The sequence below is a fragment of the Cotesia typhae genome, unplaced genomic scaffold (assembly GCF_013202065.1).
Source record: "Cotesia typhae breed Kobodo isofemale line unplaced genomic scaffold, CoteBio_Ctyphae scaffold_121, whole genome shotgun sequence".
In the NCBI taxonomy this organism is placed as follows: domain Eukaryota; kingdom Metazoa; phylum Arthropoda; class Insecta; order Hymenoptera; family Braconidae; genus Cotesia; species Cotesia typhae.
In genome coordinates, this window is record NW_027423773.1 from 1,227,448 (window position 1) to 1,244,018 (window position 16,571).

General features: G+C 23.2%; 4 protein-coding genes, 1 long non-coding RNA gene and 1 pseudogene across 7 annotated transcripts; 3 read left to right on the forward strand and 3 right to left on the reverse strand.

The window, feature by feature from the left end:
- Positions 1-423: 423 nt before the first annotated feature.
- On the reverse strand, positions 424-2,244 carry LOC141533787 (toll-interacting protein). The gene is made up of 7 exons (XM_074252841.1): positions 2,095-2,244; positions 1,916-1,985; positions 1,520-1,693; positions 1,195-1,328; positions 922-1,126; positions 646-822; positions 424-581 (listed from the first exon to the last, which is right to left on the reverse strand). The coding sequence occupies exons 2-7, from the start codon at positions 1,961-1,963 to the stop codon at positions 471-473; spliced, it is 849 nt and encodes a 282-aa protein (XP_074108942.1). The 5' UTR covers positions 1,964-1,985; positions 2,095-2,244; the 3' UTR covers positions 424-470.
- Positions 2,245-2,533: 289 nt separating this feature from the next.
- LOC141533641 (uncharacterized) lies at positions 2,534-3,278 on the reverse strand. The gene is made up of 2 exons (XR_012480322.1): positions 3,073-3,278; positions 2,534-3,015 (listed from the first exon to the last, which is right to left on the reverse strand). It is a non-coding gene; the product is annotated as an uncharacterized LOC141533641 (long non-coding RNA).
- A 966-nt stretch (positions 3,279-4,244) lies between these two features.
- LOC141533859 (inactive CLIP domain-containing serine protease A3-like) lies at positions 4,245-5,919 on the forward strand. The gene is made up of 5 exons (XM_074252951.1): positions 4,245-4,356; positions 4,536-4,627; positions 4,773-5,017; positions 5,093-5,516; positions 5,640-5,919. The coding sequence occupies exons 1-5, from the start codon at positions 4,245-4,247 to the stop codon at positions 5,802-5,804; spliced, it is 1,038 nt and encodes a 345-aa protein (XP_074109052.1). The 3' UTR covers positions 5,805-5,919.
- Positions 5,920-6,606: 687 nt separating this feature from the next.
- Positions 6,607-7,512, forward strand: LOC141533860 (S-phase kinase-associated protein 1 pseudogene; annotated as a pseudogene).
- Positions 7,513-7,527: 15 nt separating this feature from the next.
- Positions 7,528-9,648, reverse strand: LOC141533740 (inactive CLIP domain-containing serine protease A3-like). The gene is made up of 5 exons (XM_074252767.1): positions 9,583-9,648; positions 9,393-9,481; positions 9,060-9,319; positions 8,106-8,532; positions 7,528-8,033 (listed from the first exon to the last, which is right to left on the reverse strand). The coding sequence occupies exons 3-5, from the start codon at positions 9,239-9,241 to the stop codon at positions 7,869-7,871; spliced, it is 774 nt and encodes a 257-aa protein (XP_074108868.1). The 5' UTR covers positions 9,242-9,319; positions 9,393-9,481; positions 9,583-9,648; the 3' UTR covers positions 7,528-7,868.
- Positions 9,649-10,895: 1,247 nt separating this feature from the next.
- Positions 10,896-16,245, forward strand: LOC141533575 (uncharacterized). Of its 3 annotated transcripts, none has more exons than XM_074252516.1 (7): positions 10,896-11,075; positions 11,448-11,504; positions 12,154-12,368; positions 12,456-12,693; positions 12,774-13,042; positions 13,129-13,452; positions 13,517-16,245. In XM_074252516.1, the coding sequence occupies exons 3-7, from the start codon at positions 12,190-12,192 to the stop codon at positions 14,067-14,069; spliced, it is 1,563 nt and encodes a 520-aa protein (XP_074108617.1). In that variant the 5' UTR covers positions 10,896-11,075; positions 11,448-11,504; positions 12,154-12,189; the 3' UTR covers positions 14,070-16,245. The 3 variants fall into 3 exon arrangements, with proteins under 3 accessions (XP_074108617.1, XP_074108618.1, XP_074108620.1); XM_074252517.1 differs by lacking the exon at positions 10,896-11,075 and adding an exon at positions 11,118-11,301; XM_074252519.1 differs by lacking the exon at positions 10,896-11,075 and adding an exon at positions 11,186-11,240.
- The last annotated feature ends 326 nt before the right edge of the window (positions 16,246-16,571 follow it).

The window sequence follows — 16,571 nt, forward strand, 5'->3', positions numbered from 1 at the left end:
TAGAGAAGAAATGGTTCTTAGCACTGATTGGTAATTTATAAATTCGCGGGAAATTTAAAAAATTGAAAAAAATTTTTTTTGGAATTTTTTAATAAAAAAAAATTTATTTTTGATTTTTTGATAAAAAAAAAAAAAAATGTTATAAAAATAATTAATTAATATCCAATAATATTTATTTAATAATAATAACAGCTATAATACTTGGTGAAAAGATATTACAGAGTAATGTACACATACATAATCATAATATATTACATCTCATTTTACGTATATAATTATATAATTAATAAAACAATGGCGTTGAATATTTATTTTGCAAAAAAACAAATATTAATTTAATTAAATATAAATATATATATATATATATATATATATATATATATATATATATATATATATATATATATATATATATATATATATATATATATATATATTTTTTTTTAGCCGATATGAAATGATAATTAAAATTACTCTGTCATTTGTAGCAGTGAGTTGATAGTTACGTCTTTTTTTCCATTGTTGGCGTCGTAGACTGATTTTATTACTTCTTTGTCCATGTTTGGAAACATTTCGGCAATCTAAAAATAATTATAAATTTTTTAATTATTAAATATCAATAACAATAATAATAAAAATAATAACCTGTTTAAGTTCTTCTTCAGCATGTGGCAAAGAACTTGGAATAGGTGCAATTGGAGCAGCTGGTGGTGCAGTGTAAACATTAACTGGAGCGTATCCAGGCATTCCAAACATCAAATTAGACGTTGCTGATGGTACCATAACTACTGGAGGTCCATTTAAATACGGACCTGCTTTATTCTGAAATTTAAAATATTTTTAGACGACTTACAAAAATTATTTTTCCTGCACGAGCAATAAAATTAAAAAATTAAGAATTAAAAATAAAAAATATATTACCGAATAACTGAAGACAAGATTAATCATGCCCTCTTGATTATCGCCTTGTTTACCGCTCAACATATACCAATCTTCGTGTGTCTCTCCACGTTGTAACACAGATGCAGGTATTTCAATATGTCCCCAGGCAATTAATTCGTCCATTGTAAACGAGCACTCGTCATAAATTTCAACGTAAATTTGATTTACTCCTGGAGGTATCCAACTGCAAGTTTAATTTTTATTTAATTAATTAATAGAAAATTAAATTAAAAAATAAATTATTTATTATACCATTGTATAACTTTATTCCAATGAGGATTTTTTCCTCCGTTAGAGGCAGTTTGGGTTTCATAAATTGAATGTCCGACTCTCAAACGTACATAGGGATCCATTCTTGTCATTCCATAATTTTTGACTAATTTCGCCTATTAGAAAAAAAAAAAAAAAAAAAAATTAATTATTATGAATAGTAGAAGCAGGTAAATTATTGATCACAAATGAATTTAATAATTTTTTTTTAGCACACGGAAGTTTGTAAGGCTTCATCAAATGACATGTTTAGAATTATTGATTTTTTTTTAATTTTTATTTCAAGTAAATTAATGAAAATAATTACTTGTACGATAGTAATACTAAGTCTTCCAACTCTTGGATCCATTGTTGGTACAACACCGCCTTGTAATTGTTGCAAAGCTAATGCAGCTTGTCTATCAGCGGCTTCTTGTTGATGCTGAGGATTCAATGTGTCTTCTAATCGTAAAAAACTTTGTGGTAATGGTCCCAAAAAAGACTATGGATAAAAAAAAAATTATTTTTAATAAAAATAATAATTATTATATTAAAATTAACAAGAATTTTATAATTTTATAATTATAATGATTAAATAATTAAAAAAAAAAAAAAAAAAAATCATTATTATTATTATTATTATTGTTATTGTTATTTGAGTTTAAAATTTTTTAAATAATAATAATCACAACAATATTAATAATAATAATAAAAATTAAATTACTCTATTTTTCCATTCATCATGCTGTTCTGATTTTTGTGCAGTCTCCATTGTTTATTTTCGTTGATATTTACTGCAACATAAATTGAAAATGTAATTTAGAATTATTCTATGACAATAATTGTGTATTTTTAATTTAAAAAAAAAAAAAAAAAAAAAATGAATGAAAAATTGATACTTACCGATTTGTTTATTAAATATATCAATATTAAAATACAAAAACGTTTGATGTAAAGACGCAAATTATTAACACAAAAAGACGTAATAAGTATGACGTATGTTAATAACCAGTGAACGATTGACCGAAAATAATAAACGCCATGTTTAAATAATGATAAACATCGTCAGCTGATGTTTATTTTTTACTGCGCATAACAAATGTGGCGCGGGAAATTTTAAACATTTTTTCGCGCTTTTTCGAAAAAATTTAAATTGAACTTTTCAATATTAATAAATATTTAAAAAAATAATAATAATTAATAAGTATTCTTTAAGTAGAATAATTTTTTACACTGAAGAAAAATAAATAACTTGAATTAAAAGTGTAAAAATTATTTTTTTCATTGAAATTAATTTTTTTCTCGTTAAAATAATTTAAGATAATAAATTATTGTGACAAAAATTTTATGAAAAAATAATAAATTTATTAATTAAAGTAAAAATACAAGTTATAAAAATAAAATAATTATAACTAGATAAACCAGAAGTTGAATTAATACCGATACCCGGAACAATAAGTACTCTTGACTTGGGATCGTTGTCTGACTCGATACCGTCGCCATTATTGCAAAGATCGCTTTCACAACTTTGAAAATAATACTTGAACTCATCTGTAATAACAACAATACTGTTGCTTCTAAAATTATCGGTATTAAAAACTCTGACTTGGTTTTCAGTCAAAACTATTTCTTCTGGGAGCATTTTTCGATCGGAACACGAACGATTTAAATAGTTCAACTGATTGTTTCCGTCGTAAATGTCTAGCAACTCCTTGCGAAAAAGTGTGCAGTATTTTTTTGGACAGTAGGTTTTAAATTTGTCGTGGATTTTTACACAGTAATCCACTGAACTTGATTTTGATTCACATACGTAACATTCTAAGCCTGCAGAAAATAAATTTTTATTTTATTTTTTTTACTTAGCATAATTTAAAAACTTACCATTAACGTTAATTGCAATATAATTAATAATAAAAATTATTGCGAGCACTAATTTTGCGATTTTAATCTCATAATTCATTTTTTTTTTTTTTCTTAAGAAAAAAATTAATAACAGTAAAAAAAATTAATGACGATTTAGAGATTGAAGAAAATTAGTTGACGGCTTCAATTACAAAGTAATCTAAATCATCGGAAATGATGTTATCGTCAAGATATCTTATCAAGGTTTGTATCATCAATAGATATTATTTTTATTTGTATTGCTTTATAATTATAAAAAAAAAAAAAATTAAATTAAATATTTATCTTCTTTGAGAAAGTGCCGAAAAACGCTATAAATTATTTTTATTATATATTAGTCATTGCGGAAATTAAAAAAGTACAAAAAAAAATAAATTTTAAATAAAAAAAAAAAAAAAAAAAAAAAATAAATAAATAAATTTTTTTAAATTTAAATTATTTAAAAAAATTTGATTTCTTTAAAAAAAAAAATTATTAATTTCCAAAATATAATGTTTAATTGAAAATTAACAATATGAACAATAGAAATAATTAATCTATGCATTAAAAAAAAAAATTAAGTATTAATTAATTTTAATAAAATTTAATTATGTATTTTTTTCTCCAAAAATTAAAATAATTAATTGAATACAATTGATGAAATTAAAATAATTAAAGAGATGATTAATTTTTTTAATTTTTTTACTTGTAATTTCTGACACAATAATTAAATGAAAAAAAAATTTTTTTTAACTATTAAATAATAAATGGAGTTTATTATTTAATCTTACACAACCGGAAACCAATTATCTAATAAAAAATTTTATTTGTCAAAAAACTAAAAAAATTTCCAAAGGATTTATTATTTATTATAAATACTAATGACATATATTTTTTCTAACACACTCGGATGCTCAGCTTTCACTTTTAATTCAATTTCTCAGTGACTTTCATCTATTTTTTTTGTATCAATCCTCAAAATTGGAGGGTGAAGCTATAAGCATTGACCACTTTTTAACTATATGGTTCACGCATGAGGTGTTAATAATAATAATTATTACATTTATTTCGACAATAATGCATATAAATATCCAGAGAAGAGTAGTTTTGCTTCATTCAAAGTTTACTCCAGAGTATGATAAACATCGCGGATCTATTTTAGTTTTGTAAAAATGTTCAAGCAAATTATTGGGATTGTTTTAGTTTATTTAATTTTGATAATTGTTAAAGCAACAAGTGGATTTACTTTGCAAAATCTTACTAGAGTAACACACGAAAAAAGAGGTGATATTTTTTTATACTTTGAATTATTTATTGATTAAAAGTTTCTGTCAATAATTGGGGCTTTTACCTTATTTGTGATTTTATTTTTTATAAAATTTTAATTATTGTTAAGATTTGTAAAAAAAAAAATTTTTTTAAGTTAAAAAATGAATTAATTAATAATTGGATATTCATTCTAGTTGGCAATCTCCGATTATTAAATTGTTATTGTGATAATTTGAGTAAATTATGTAAATTTGATGATTCTATTGATTTACGGATAGTAAATGAGGTAAGCAATTTTAAAAATAAATAATTTTAACAATAATAATAATAATAAAAAGAAGAAGAAATCAAAAATTGATTGTTGTTATTATCATTTGACTATTTAAAATTTTTTAAAATAATAATAATAATAAATTGATTATTATTATTAGGAATGTCCAGATAAATGCCCGGAAAACCAAGCTAAGTATTGTGACATTGGTATTGGAATGACTAATGAAGTGTGTGGTTTAAGAAAATTAACTACTACATCTCTTCCCGAAGGGATAGCTAACTTAGGTGAATATCCATGGCTCGTTAGTATTTATCAAGAAAATAAAAAGTCTAAAATCGGTGCAGGAGTCTTGATAACGAGTAATCACGTGTTGACTGTTGCTCATAAAGTTTCATCAATTCCGTAAGTTTTTATACACTGATAAAAGGATTAGTTTATATTTCATAAAAATAAAAATAATAAAAATAAATCTTACAGACAAGCTTCGTTAGTAATTAGCATAGGAGACACCAGCGACTATGGAAATGATATTTGCAGACAATTTGACTACAGAGTGCAATACAAGATGATCCATCCGAAGTTCGACGGCAATATTGGGGATGATATAGCGCTATTAAAACTCGCTACTACGGTTCCTCTTGCAAACAACCCTCATATAAATTTTGCATGCTTGCCTGTGGAAGCTCTCAAGGCCAAGAAGAGATGCTGGGTCTCCGGATGGAGTGAAGAGCCCTATTATCATCATAAACTTTCGATATCGATGAAAGAAGTTCAGGTACCCATTGTCGACAGTAATGAATGCGAAGCGCGGTTAAAAACAACGAGATTGTCTCATAATTTTAAGTTGGACAAAAACAGTCTTATTTGTGCTGGGGGCGAACCGGGAAAGGATTCTTGCACGGTAGAAAAATTATTTATTTATTAATTTAATTATTTTTTGATTTATTAATTAATTAATTTATTTATTTATTGACTTAAATAAATTTTAAATAATTAAAAAAATTATTTGTTTAAATTTCTTCAGGGTGACGGAGGCGCTCCTCTTGTCTGCGAACGACCAAATGGTCAATGGGAAGTTGTTGGTCTAGTTGCTGGTGGTGTTAGCTGTGGACAATCGATTCCTGGACTTTATGTTAATGTTAAAAATTATATTCCATGGATTTATGAACAAATTTCTAATAGTTGTTAATTTTTTAATAATTTTATAATAATTAAGATGACAATCATGACTAATTATGAAATTTATTAATATTTTTTGTAAGTTAAATATTTATTAGGACAATAAAAATTAGGAATTAAAAAAATTTTTCTCCCATATCAAATTAATTTTTTCCAAAAAAAAAAAAAAAAAAAATAATATTATTTTCGTTAATAATTTTGATTTTTATCGAAAATTAATTTACATACTTCAAATTAATTTTCTCTCATTAAAACGTATTTAATTTAATTTAATTATTTATAAAGTTGAAAATAACAGACGTCTAAAAATTTTTGATTTTTTTTTTTTTTTATTAATTAAATTAGAACTGAAAATATATTTATAAAAAATTGCACTGATATTTTTTCAAGTATTTTAGATGTGACAATTTTTTAAAAATTTTTTAAGTGAAATTTTTTCAAAATAAAAATTTTGAAAAATTTTGAAATGTCGGCTAACTTAATTTTCATAATTATTTATTCTACAATTTGTTTTAATCCCATGAAAAAGGAAAAACGTCCATAATTATAAGCAAATATTTACGAAGCCATAAATAGATCTAAAAATAAAATCTATTGTATTAAAAGTACTGTCATAAATTAATTTTTCAAGGAAGAAATTACTTTTGCATTCTCATTATTATTAATAGCAGTTTAGTGAAATTATCAGCCGCATTTTAATCCAAAATTTTGAAGCGAACGGACGCTTTTTTTTTTTTTTAATTATAAATTACAAATTATATAAATTATTCAAAAAAAATTCTAAACTAAAAATTTGTGCATAAAATAAAAAAATGAAGTCTTTAAAATTGCAAAGTAACGACGGAGTAGTGTTTGTAGTTGAGTTAGAAGTAGCAATGTGTTCAACAACAATTCAAACAATGTTAGACAACCTGGGAATAAAAGACGGCGATGAACAAGTTCCAATTCCTCTGCCGGTCATTAACGCTGTTACTTTGGATAAAGTAATCCAGTGGGCCATACACTATAGAAAAGCCCCGCCGTTCGAGGAAGGTGATCCAAATATTTTACAAATAACTACAAATTTGTGTGAATGGGACACTGAATTTTTCAAGATGGACGATGCAATGCTCTTTAATGTTATTAAGGCTGCTAATTACCTCGATATTAAGCGCTTGATGGAAACAGCTTGCAAAGCTGTCGCTAATCAGATGGAAGAGATGACTACTGAGCAATTGAGGGCAAAGTTTGGTATTCAAAATGATTTGACTCCGGAAGAAGAAGAAAAAATTAATAAATTTGAATTTTAAATTTATTTATTATTTAGAAAGGAATTATTTAATAAAATTTCGACTTTTTTTTTATTATTACTTGTATGTCTTCTTCATGTATTTTTTAATTAATTGAATTCTTTTTTTTTAATCGTTTTAATAAAATTAAATTAATGACAAAAAATTAAGGTTTTATTTATTTCTTCTTTTTAAAAATTTATTTTTAAATAAATCAACAATATTTTAAGAAGAAATTAATTTTTATCTTAGCTGAAGAAATAATAAATTTTTTTAGATTTAAAAAAAAAAAAACAATTTAAAAATTTTAATTAAAATTTTTTTTTTTAAATTAAAAAAAATTAATTTTTTTATTAAAATATTGTTAATTTTTTTTTTTTAATAAATTTTTTCTTACCTTTGTTTGAAAAATGTCAATATTTAAGAAACGACATTTATCTTGTCAAATAATGACATTTTTAAAGATATAAGCTCATTTTTATGTTGTACCAATCGAGACCTTTCATTTGAATACCCACATCGATTTTTTATATATTTTATATATTTATATATATTATATATATATATAAAATATATAAAAAATACCATGTGGGTACTCAAATGAAAGCTCTTGATGAGTGTAACATCAGGTTGAGCTTATATCTTCAAAAAAGTTAATATTTAAAAAACTACAGTGCAATTTAACAAAATTCATTATTTAATGAAACAAAATGTTATTTATTTATATTTCAAGTTACATTAAAATATAATAATTAAAATTGTAATTTATTTTATTCTTCCAAAAAATTTAAAATCCAATTGAATAATTAATAATGTTCAAAAACTTGTTGATGAATCCAAGAAGTAAATTTACTGACATCAGTAAAAAGACTTGGAACATTTTTTTGACATCCAGTAGAAGCCGAAACCAATCCTACGACATTCATTTCTCCTGAAACTGATTGGCAAACCAATGGAGCGCCTTCGTCCATCTAAAATTACAAAATAAATAGAAGAATATAAAAGAAGAATAAAAGAAGAAATTAAAATAAAAAAAAAAGTACTATGCAAGGGTCCATTTTTCCTTCACCGGCGCACAAAATGTTTTCTGGCAATTGGTAACTATTGCCTAGAATCTTTTGAAATGATTGCTGGCAAGCCGTGCGGTTCACAATAGGTATGTTGACATTTCTTAATCTCTTAGTAGCTGGTGCCAATGGTTGGCTGCTACCCCACCCGGCAACCCAGCATCTTCTGAGTGATGGCAAGAGCTGAATAGGTCCTGAATGCACGCAAACTGTGTTGATATGCGGGCTCGTTGCCAAGGGAACAATTCTATCCAATATTATCAATGCAATATTGTTCTCCAATGTGTGGATGTTGTACCCAGGGTGCTTGATGATTTTTATTGGATGGTAATCTTGTTCGCTGCATATTTCTTCATTTGATAACAGATCCCATTCTCCAAGACGGATTATTAAATCAGAGATACTGGAAATTAAAGAAGAAATAAATAATTATTTTTTTATTTAAATTAATTTTTTAATTAATAATGGTGAAAATATTTAATTATTTAAAAAATTTTTTATTGATTAATACTGTTGAAAAGAGTAAAATTTAAATACTGGAGAAGAAATAGACAATTGTTTGATTAATTGTTGTGAAAAAATTGTAAATTAAATAGCGAACAAAAAATAGACAAATTTTTTTTTTTTATTTCAAATTTTTCATTGATCAATATTGTTAAGAAGAATAAAATTTGAATAGTAAAGAAGAAATAGAAAATTTTTTTTTTATTTAAAAATTACTTCTTTAATTAATTGTGCTTAAAAAATTGTAAATTAAATACTAAAGAAGAAATAAACAATTATTTTTCTATTTTAAAATTCTTCTTTAATTAATTATGTTTAAAAAATTGTAAATTTTATAATAAAGAAGAAATAAATTGATTAATTATTTAATAAATTGCCGGTAAAAAAAAAAAAAAAAAAAAAAACAATTAAATAATTAAAACTTACTCCACTAAGTCAATTTCATGTACCGCAGTAAGAACATGTTTCTTATTAATTAAAACACCAGTACTGATGTACGTATAACCGGTGTCATATTGTCTCTTCTTCAAAATGACCACTTGCCAGGGATATTCACCAACTTCAACCTGTCCGACAGTTAATTTGTGCATCATCGTCATTTTTTTCATCCCGCATGTTTCGCTAATTGTCCCTTCTGGAATATCGCAGTATTGAATTTCATTTTCCCTGCAATACGCTTGAGAATACTAAATTCAAAAATCAAAAAATTATAATCCATAAAATATTTTTAAAAAAATTTAGAATTAAAAATTTTCTTACCGGATTGCAAAAATAATCTAAAAATTGTATATTTGGGCTGCAAATATTTGCAATGGAGACGCAATAACATTTTCTATTGCTTGGCCAGTCTGGAAAAAAATTAAATTGTTATAAAAATTACTGAAGAAATTTTAAGAATTTTTTTTATAATTAATATTTATTTAAAAAAAAAAAAATAAATGTGCTTTACATTGTACAATAGAAGCCGCAGAATTTATAATTAATATTGTCCCAAAAATTATCCAAGCAATCGAAGCCATAGTTGATGCGTTAGTAACAACCGGGATTAAACTAATGAAAAAAATTTTTTGCCGATTAGTTAAACATGTTCGTCGAAAAAAACAAAGTGATTAATAAAAGCCCTCAGGGCATTGATTAATTGTTATTTCTTAATAATTAAAAGCGGTCAGTTTTTTTACGTACCTACTTTTAATTAAATTTTAATTAAAAGCAAAAAACTCATAAATTGATAAAAAATATATGTCAGTTTTTTTTCTGATAAAATTTATTTCTAAAAAATATTTTTTTATTTTTTTATGAGTAATTTTCGATTTAAAAATTTATAATTGATAATTTGTAAGCACATTTTTATTTAAAAAATGAATTTTGTTTTTGGAAAAAAATCTTACTTAATTTTTATAAAAATTATTTTATAAATCTTCAGCAAATTATTTAATTAAATTTTAGAAAAAAATTATAGAAATATTTAAAAGTATGTTGAATTATATTTCAAGTTTTTTTAACAAAAAACAATTTAATTAAAAAAATTTATTGTTAATTACGCAGATAAATTAAATTCATTAACACCGACAAAAGTTAATGGGTCGTTAAAAATTGTTTTTTGGAAAAAATTTATACAAATAAAATAATAATCATTTTTACCTTGATTCTAAAATGATAAAAAATACATTTAATAACTGAAACAATTAGTATATAATAATAATTGTTAGAAATAAATTTATTTGAAATAAAAAATTCTAAATTAAAAAAAAAATAATATATAAATTTAATAACAATTTATTTTAATGCAAAAAAAACTTTTTGATTTTATTTTAAATTTCAAATTTGTCGCGAAATGAAAAGTCGCGCCATTTTTTCCCTGACAAAAATGGCGGAAAAATTTAAACGTAAAAAAATATGGGGTCAATTTTAAATCATTTAGATACTTTTTTATTAATTAAATTATTATTATTATTATTATTAATTAAATTTTTATTTTTTATTAATTAAATTAGCAATAAAAAAATATTTTTATAAAATTGCACGTATAATTTTTCAAATTTTTTACATGTGCAATTTTTTCCTAAATTTTTTTTTTTTTAATAATTTTATTAATAAAAAAAATTTATAAAAAAAGTTTAAATGTCGGCTAAATTAATTTTCATAAATTAAAATATTATTTCCACCCCCCACCACTTAGAAAATTAATTCCACCTGTCCGCGAAATTCGGAACTAAAAAATAAACAATAGTTTGTGTTTTTTTTAATAAAAAGTCGAAAAAACAACCACCTCAAAATTTAAATAAAAAAAATACAAAAAGGTTTTAATTAATTAAAAAAAATTGCTCAACTATTTTTTAAATTTGGATAATTTTCAAATTACAAAAAATATAATGAAATTTTAATAATTCAACGGATAAATTTATTTATTATTTTTTTAACAAAATTTAAAAGTGACATTTTGTGAGTAATTGTGATAAAAATATTTTTCTTTAAAAAATTAATCAGTGATAATATTATTAAATTAAAAAAAAAATAAAATTATTAAAATCTACGTCACAAGTGACGGATTAAATTAAAAACTGGGACAAAGTGCAGTGCACTCTGGCATTGCGTTTTACTAACCAGGTGTTTCTATGCCGTAATCATATATATATATATATATACATATACACATATATAGTATTGGGTAATAATTTAACAATTGCACCTTGCCCTAATAAATCATAAAAATTTCATACTGTCACTATTTTTATTTCTTCTTAGTTAATTATTATTTTTTTTTTATTAAATTAAAACAGCTGATACTAATTAATTTATATATTTTTTTACCAGATAAATAAATACAGAGGAAAATCTAGTCACATGGATTGACAATAATAGACCAAGAAAGTGAGTAGAATTTTTTTTTTTATAAATTTACCTTTTTTTTTTTTTTTTTTTTTTTTTTTTAATTAAAGAAGAATATGATAAAAAATTTTATGACACTGAAGTTGACAGATATTAAAAATTTTTGAACAATTAAATTATAAAAAAAAAAATTTAATTAAAAAATTCCACATGTGAAAATTAATAAAAATAACAAGTGAAAATTTTTAGAAGCATTTTTTTAATTATAATTGATTTAGTATAAAAATTTTTGAAATTAACAGCTGACTGGTAATTTCAGTATTGTAAATTTTTTAGTGATTTAAGTTTTGAGAATTGAAAAGAGGTTATGTGGCAATTTATTTAGGTCAGTAAAAAATTTATTAAAATTATTTTAACAGATATTTAATAATTTTAGTGACAAATAATAATAATAATAATAATAATAATAATAATAATTTGTTTTATTTAATAATTTTGCTACATTAAAAAATCATAAATAAATAAATAATAATTATAAATTCTAATTAATGAAAAAATTGATAAAAATTATTGTCAGTTCAAAATATTAAATATTAATTATTAATTATTAAAAAAATATATATAGATAAATTGTTTAAAAAATAATAGTTACTGGTAAAATTTATGTGATAAATAAATTGTTCTGTTTCAGGAATTTAATAGATGAAGATTATTTTTGAAGTATATAATGTCAGATGGTATTGATGGGAATAATGGGGAAAATGAGGTGGATTCTCACTCATCCTCGGTTATAAATAATGATAATGGTGAAGTTGGATCTAATAGAGATGACGAGCAGGACGGGGATAATGAAGCACAACTTAATACTAATTATGACAGCAGTGATGGAGTTGTACCTGTTTTTAGGTAATTTTAAATTAATTTTTTTAATAAAAATATTTTGAATATAAAATTGTACTAATTGATAAATAATTAAAAAAATTTTTTTTAAAGGTGTGATAGATGTGATAATTACGAAACATTAAACAAAGCAGCATTTTCAGTCCATCAAGAGCAATGTTTAGCTAGCGGAGAAGGTGTAGAAAGTGTCGAAAGTATTGAAGTTAATGAGCATGATGCTGATAATGATGAGAGTGGACACTCTAGTGGACACAGATCTCATAGAAAAATGTTTGAATGCGATGTATGTAACATGAAATTTTCAAATGGCGCTAATATGCGTCGACATAAGGTAATTTATTCATTTTATTAATTAAAAAAAAATTTATTATTATTATTATTAATGATAATTATTTAATTTTTTTTTTATAGATGCGTCATACTGGAGTAAAACCTTATGAATGTAGAGTTTGTCAAAAGCGATTTTTTCGCAAAGATCATTTAGCAGAACATTTTACAACACATTCTAAAACATTGCCTTACCATTGTCCAATTTGCAACCGCGGATTTCAGCGACAAATTGCTATGCGCGCTCATTTTCAGAATGAACATGTTGGTCAACATGATATGGTTAAATCATGTCCGCTTTGTAATTATCGCGCTGCAACTATGAAATGCTTGAGGTTACACTTTTTTAATAGGTAATTTAATCATAATTATATTTATTTTATTTATTATCAATTTATAAAATTAATTTAAATATTAATTAAAAAAATTAATTTTACAGACATGGAATAGATTTAGATAATCCAGGACCAAATAGTTCAAGTTCATTATTAAATAGTTGTTCACCAAATGAAGCAATGCCATCTGCGCCATTATCAGACAGTGGAGACAGTACCGGAAATCGTTCGGTGGACAATGCAACCCCGCCGATGCATTTTCTAACACCCCACGTGGAGATTTCAATTCCTTACCCGGAGCAAACGATGACCGGTCAAAGAAATTCGAGTCCTGCTCCGCTGAACGGCGACTCTCCCAACAGCCCTCAGAGCGCAGACAGTAACAGCAACGCACCGAGCAGCAGTCATCATCAGTTACCAATGCACCGGTAATTAATAAAAAATTATTAATTATTAATTAATAATTAATTAATAAAATTCTAATTAAAACAGGAGCATGATAGAGGACTCAATTACACCCTCAATTTCTCTGATCCCAATAAAACAAGAACCAAATACCAACGGGATGGATGAAAGTGGAGCAACCTCGAGCAATCTTCCACTTCCCTCTTTGATAAAAGTATCTCCGTTAAAATCATTGCTGAGAGACGATTTGAGACGTAAGTTATCTAACACTTCTAACAATCTTATTACCAACGCCACCAACAGCACCAACAATAACAACAACAATAATAACAATAATAATAGTAATAATAATAACAATAGCAGCAGCAGTAGCGTTAACACAAGTGAGAATATATTAAATATAAGTAACATTAATAATTTATCGCATCTGCGGGAGCCACCGAGTTCAACGAGGCCGGATCCTCGTTCAAGTGGTCTCCAATGCACTTATTGTCGGATTACCTTTCCCGATCAGACCTTGTATTTTTTACACAAAGGCTGCCACAGTGACAGCAACCCCTGGAAGTGTAATATTTGCGGTGAACAATGTTGCAATCTTTATCAATTTAATTCGCATTTATTAAGTAAAAGTCATCAGTAACTAATTGTGCCTTCTTAGTTTTTTAATTGTTATTTGTAATTATTGGATCAATAGATCAGAAATGGATTTTTTTTAACTCAATTTTTAAAATTTTTTTATTTTTTTTTTTTTTTTTGTATAATTGTAATTATTTATAAAAAAAAAAATTAGTTGAATTTTTTAGAAAATATTTTTTTTAATGCAAAAATTATTTTTAAATTAATTTCTTCAAAAATGTTAAACCGCGTATCACGGTCACAAATTATCATTGATCATATATGATCACATATGATCATTGATCAGATATGATCATTTATGACCGTGTATGATCATTGGTCATATGTGACCGCACATGATCATCGATCAGATATGGCCACATTTTATTACTGATCATATATGACCATATATGATCATTGGTCACATTACCATATATGATCATAAAACTATCATAAAAATTGAGTAAAAAAATAATTCTAATACTGTCATATTTATATTTAATTAAAATTGTGCATTACTACCGAGACATGCGCTCTCTGTTGGTCAATGTTTTAACTTTTGGTGTGTAATTTTTTCTTTAGAAAAAATCTTAATTTAAATTTAAATTAATATTTAAATAATAATAATTTTTATTTTATTAATTATAAAACAAAAATAATAATATTGTGAAACTTAAAAAATTTTTCAACAGACGGTGCGGCACAATTCTAATAGAATTATACATAACCAATGATGACTTAAGAGTTAATAAATATATAAATATTTTTGAAAAAAAATTTCAATAATTAAATTGAGGAATATATAAATATAAATAAATATATATATATATATATATATATATATATATATATATATATATATATTAGAAATTATTAGAATTAAAAATAATGCCAATTAAATCATTCACATTAATGTCCATTTGTTGTGATGTCACTGAGCTAATTATTCTCCGTCCATAGAGCTTTTTATAGTTTTTATTTAATAAGATATTTAATATATTCATCATTAATTCATTTTTAATAGTATATAATTATAATTAGATTAAAAAAATTTTTTTATTTGATAGTTTATTAAATTTTTGTTATTAATATTAATTAAATTTCATATTAATTCATAAAATTTTTTATAATTATACAGAAGTTAATTGTTTTTCTTTCAATTTTTAATGTGATAAATTGTTAGATGATCAAAAAAAAAAAATTTTTTTTTTTTTGTTAAATATAATTGAAAAAAAAAAATTGAATTTATTTATAAAAAATAATTATTAAAACACTATCAAAGAAGAAATAATATTATAACTCTTTATACATTAAAATGGCGTCTCTTGCTTAACAAGATGGCTGATAATTGCGCATGCCTTGTCATTTTAATTTTCTATTTATTAAGTAATAATAGGTTAATTATTAATAATACATTTAGTATAAATATAATTATCAAACCAGGGTAATTTTTATTTGAAAAAAAAAAAAAATTTGAAAATTTAATTGAATTAAAAGGATATATAAATTCATTAATTTTAGATATTATACAATGTTAGAAATTAAAAATTCTAAAATTGTTATTAGTGCACATTGGAGTAATGATAGTTTAATGTTATAGCGACAAACGTGCACATGTTATTAAATTATACTATATTAGAGGTTTATTAATTAAAAAATTAATTTTATTTTGGAAAGAAAAATTTTTGTACATATCTGATTATTGATAATTAATTATTACAAAAAGTTATTGATCACATGTGATAATTTATGATCATTGGTCATATATGATAATTGATCTTATATGACCATATGTGATAATTAATTACATTTAGCGATATTTTTTTCATATAAAAAATATCCCAGAAAAATTAAAAAAGAAAAAAATTAATATTTTTATAAATCAAGCGAAAAAAAAATTTTTTTTGTCGAAAAAAAAATTTTTAAATGTTGAAAAAATTAATTTTTAAAATAATAATTAAAAAAAATTTTTTTTTAACCAACCTTCTGTATAATTAACAAAACAAAATTTTTTTTATGTGAGTCACATATATTAGCAAATAATAGAATTAATTTATTAATTATTTTTACTTGAGTAAATAAAAAAAAAAAACCCAGGGGTAAAAAAATAAATTTCTTAAAAAAAAAAAATTTCACAATTGCCTGTTAGATGAATAAAGAAAATATATAACTGTTAATAATAATTAACAATTAATATTAAAAAAAAAAAATAATACTTATAAGAATATAATTAATAATTAATAATTAATGATAATCACAATTTTATTAATTATTAATTAAATATTTTATATATAAATATATTTGTACAAATTAAGAAAAATCGATACAAAGAAATTAATAAGAGTATTGTTTATTTAATTAATTAATTATTTAAAAAAAAAATAATTATTATTATTATTTACAATCTACAATTAAAATATTAAGTACGTATAATTAGCTGTGAATAATTAATAAATGAAGAAGAGAAATTAGAGAGTTATAAAAAAGAAGAAAGAAAAAATAATAATAATAAATTTTATTCAATGTT

What these genes read in the sequence shown, in the direction of transcription:
- LOC141533859 (XM_074252951.1), top strand. Translation starts at nt 4,245, where the DNA reads ATGTTCAAGCAAATTATTGGGATTGTTTTAGTTTATTTAATTTTGATA. An exon ending in CATAAAGTTTCATCAATTCC is followed by an intron (nt 5,018 to 5,092) that starts GTAAGTTTTTAT and finishes TAAATCTTACAG; the next exon opens with ACAAGCTTCGTTAGTAATTA. An exon ending in CGGGAAAGGATTCTTGCACG is followed by an intron (nt 5,517 to 5,639) that starts GTAGAAAAATTA and finishes AAATTTCTTCAG; the next exon opens with GGTGACGGAGGCGCTCCTCT.
- LOC141533787 (XM_074252841.1), bottom strand. Translation starts at nt 1,963, where the DNA reads ATGGAGACTGCACAAAAATCAGAACAGCATGATGAATGGAAAAATAGA. An exon ending in TGGAATAAAGTTATACAATG is followed by an intron (nt 1,127 to 1,194) that starts GTATAATAAATA and finishes TTAAACTTGCAG; the next exon opens with TTGGATACCTCCAGGAGTAA. An exon ending in CTGAAGAAGAACTTAAACAG is followed by an intron (nt 582 to 645) that starts GTTATTATTTTT and finishes AATTATTTTTAG; the next exon opens with ATTGCCGAAATGTTTCCAAA.
- LOC141533740 (XM_074252767.1), bottom strand. Translation starts at nt 9,241, where the DNA reads ATGAAAAAAATGACGATGATGCACAAATTAACTGTCGGACAGGTTGAA. An exon ending in CATGAAATTGACTTAGTGGA is followed by an intron (nt 8,533 to 9,059) that starts GTAAGTTTTAAT and finishes TTTAATTTCCAG; the next exon opens with TATCTCTGATTTAATAATCC. An exon ending in GAAAAATGGACCCTTGCATA is followed by an intron (nt 8,034 to 8,105) that starts GTACTTTTTTTT and finishes TTGTAATTTTAG; the next exon opens with ATGGACGAAGGCGCTCCATT.
- LOC141533575 (XM_074252516.1), top strand. Translation starts at nt 12,190, where the DNA reads ATGTCAGATGGTATTGATGGGAATAATGGGGAAAATGAGGTGGATTCT. An exon ending in GGAGTTGTACCTGTTTTTAG is followed by an intron (nt 12,369 to 12,455) that starts GTAATTTTAAAT and finishes TTTTTTTTAAAG; the next exon opens with GTGTGATAGATGTGATAATT. An exon ending in CATCAGTTACCAATGCACCG is followed by an intron (nt 13,453 to 13,516) that starts GTAATTAATAAA and finishes TAATTAAAACAG; the next exon opens with GAGCATGATAGAGGACTCAA.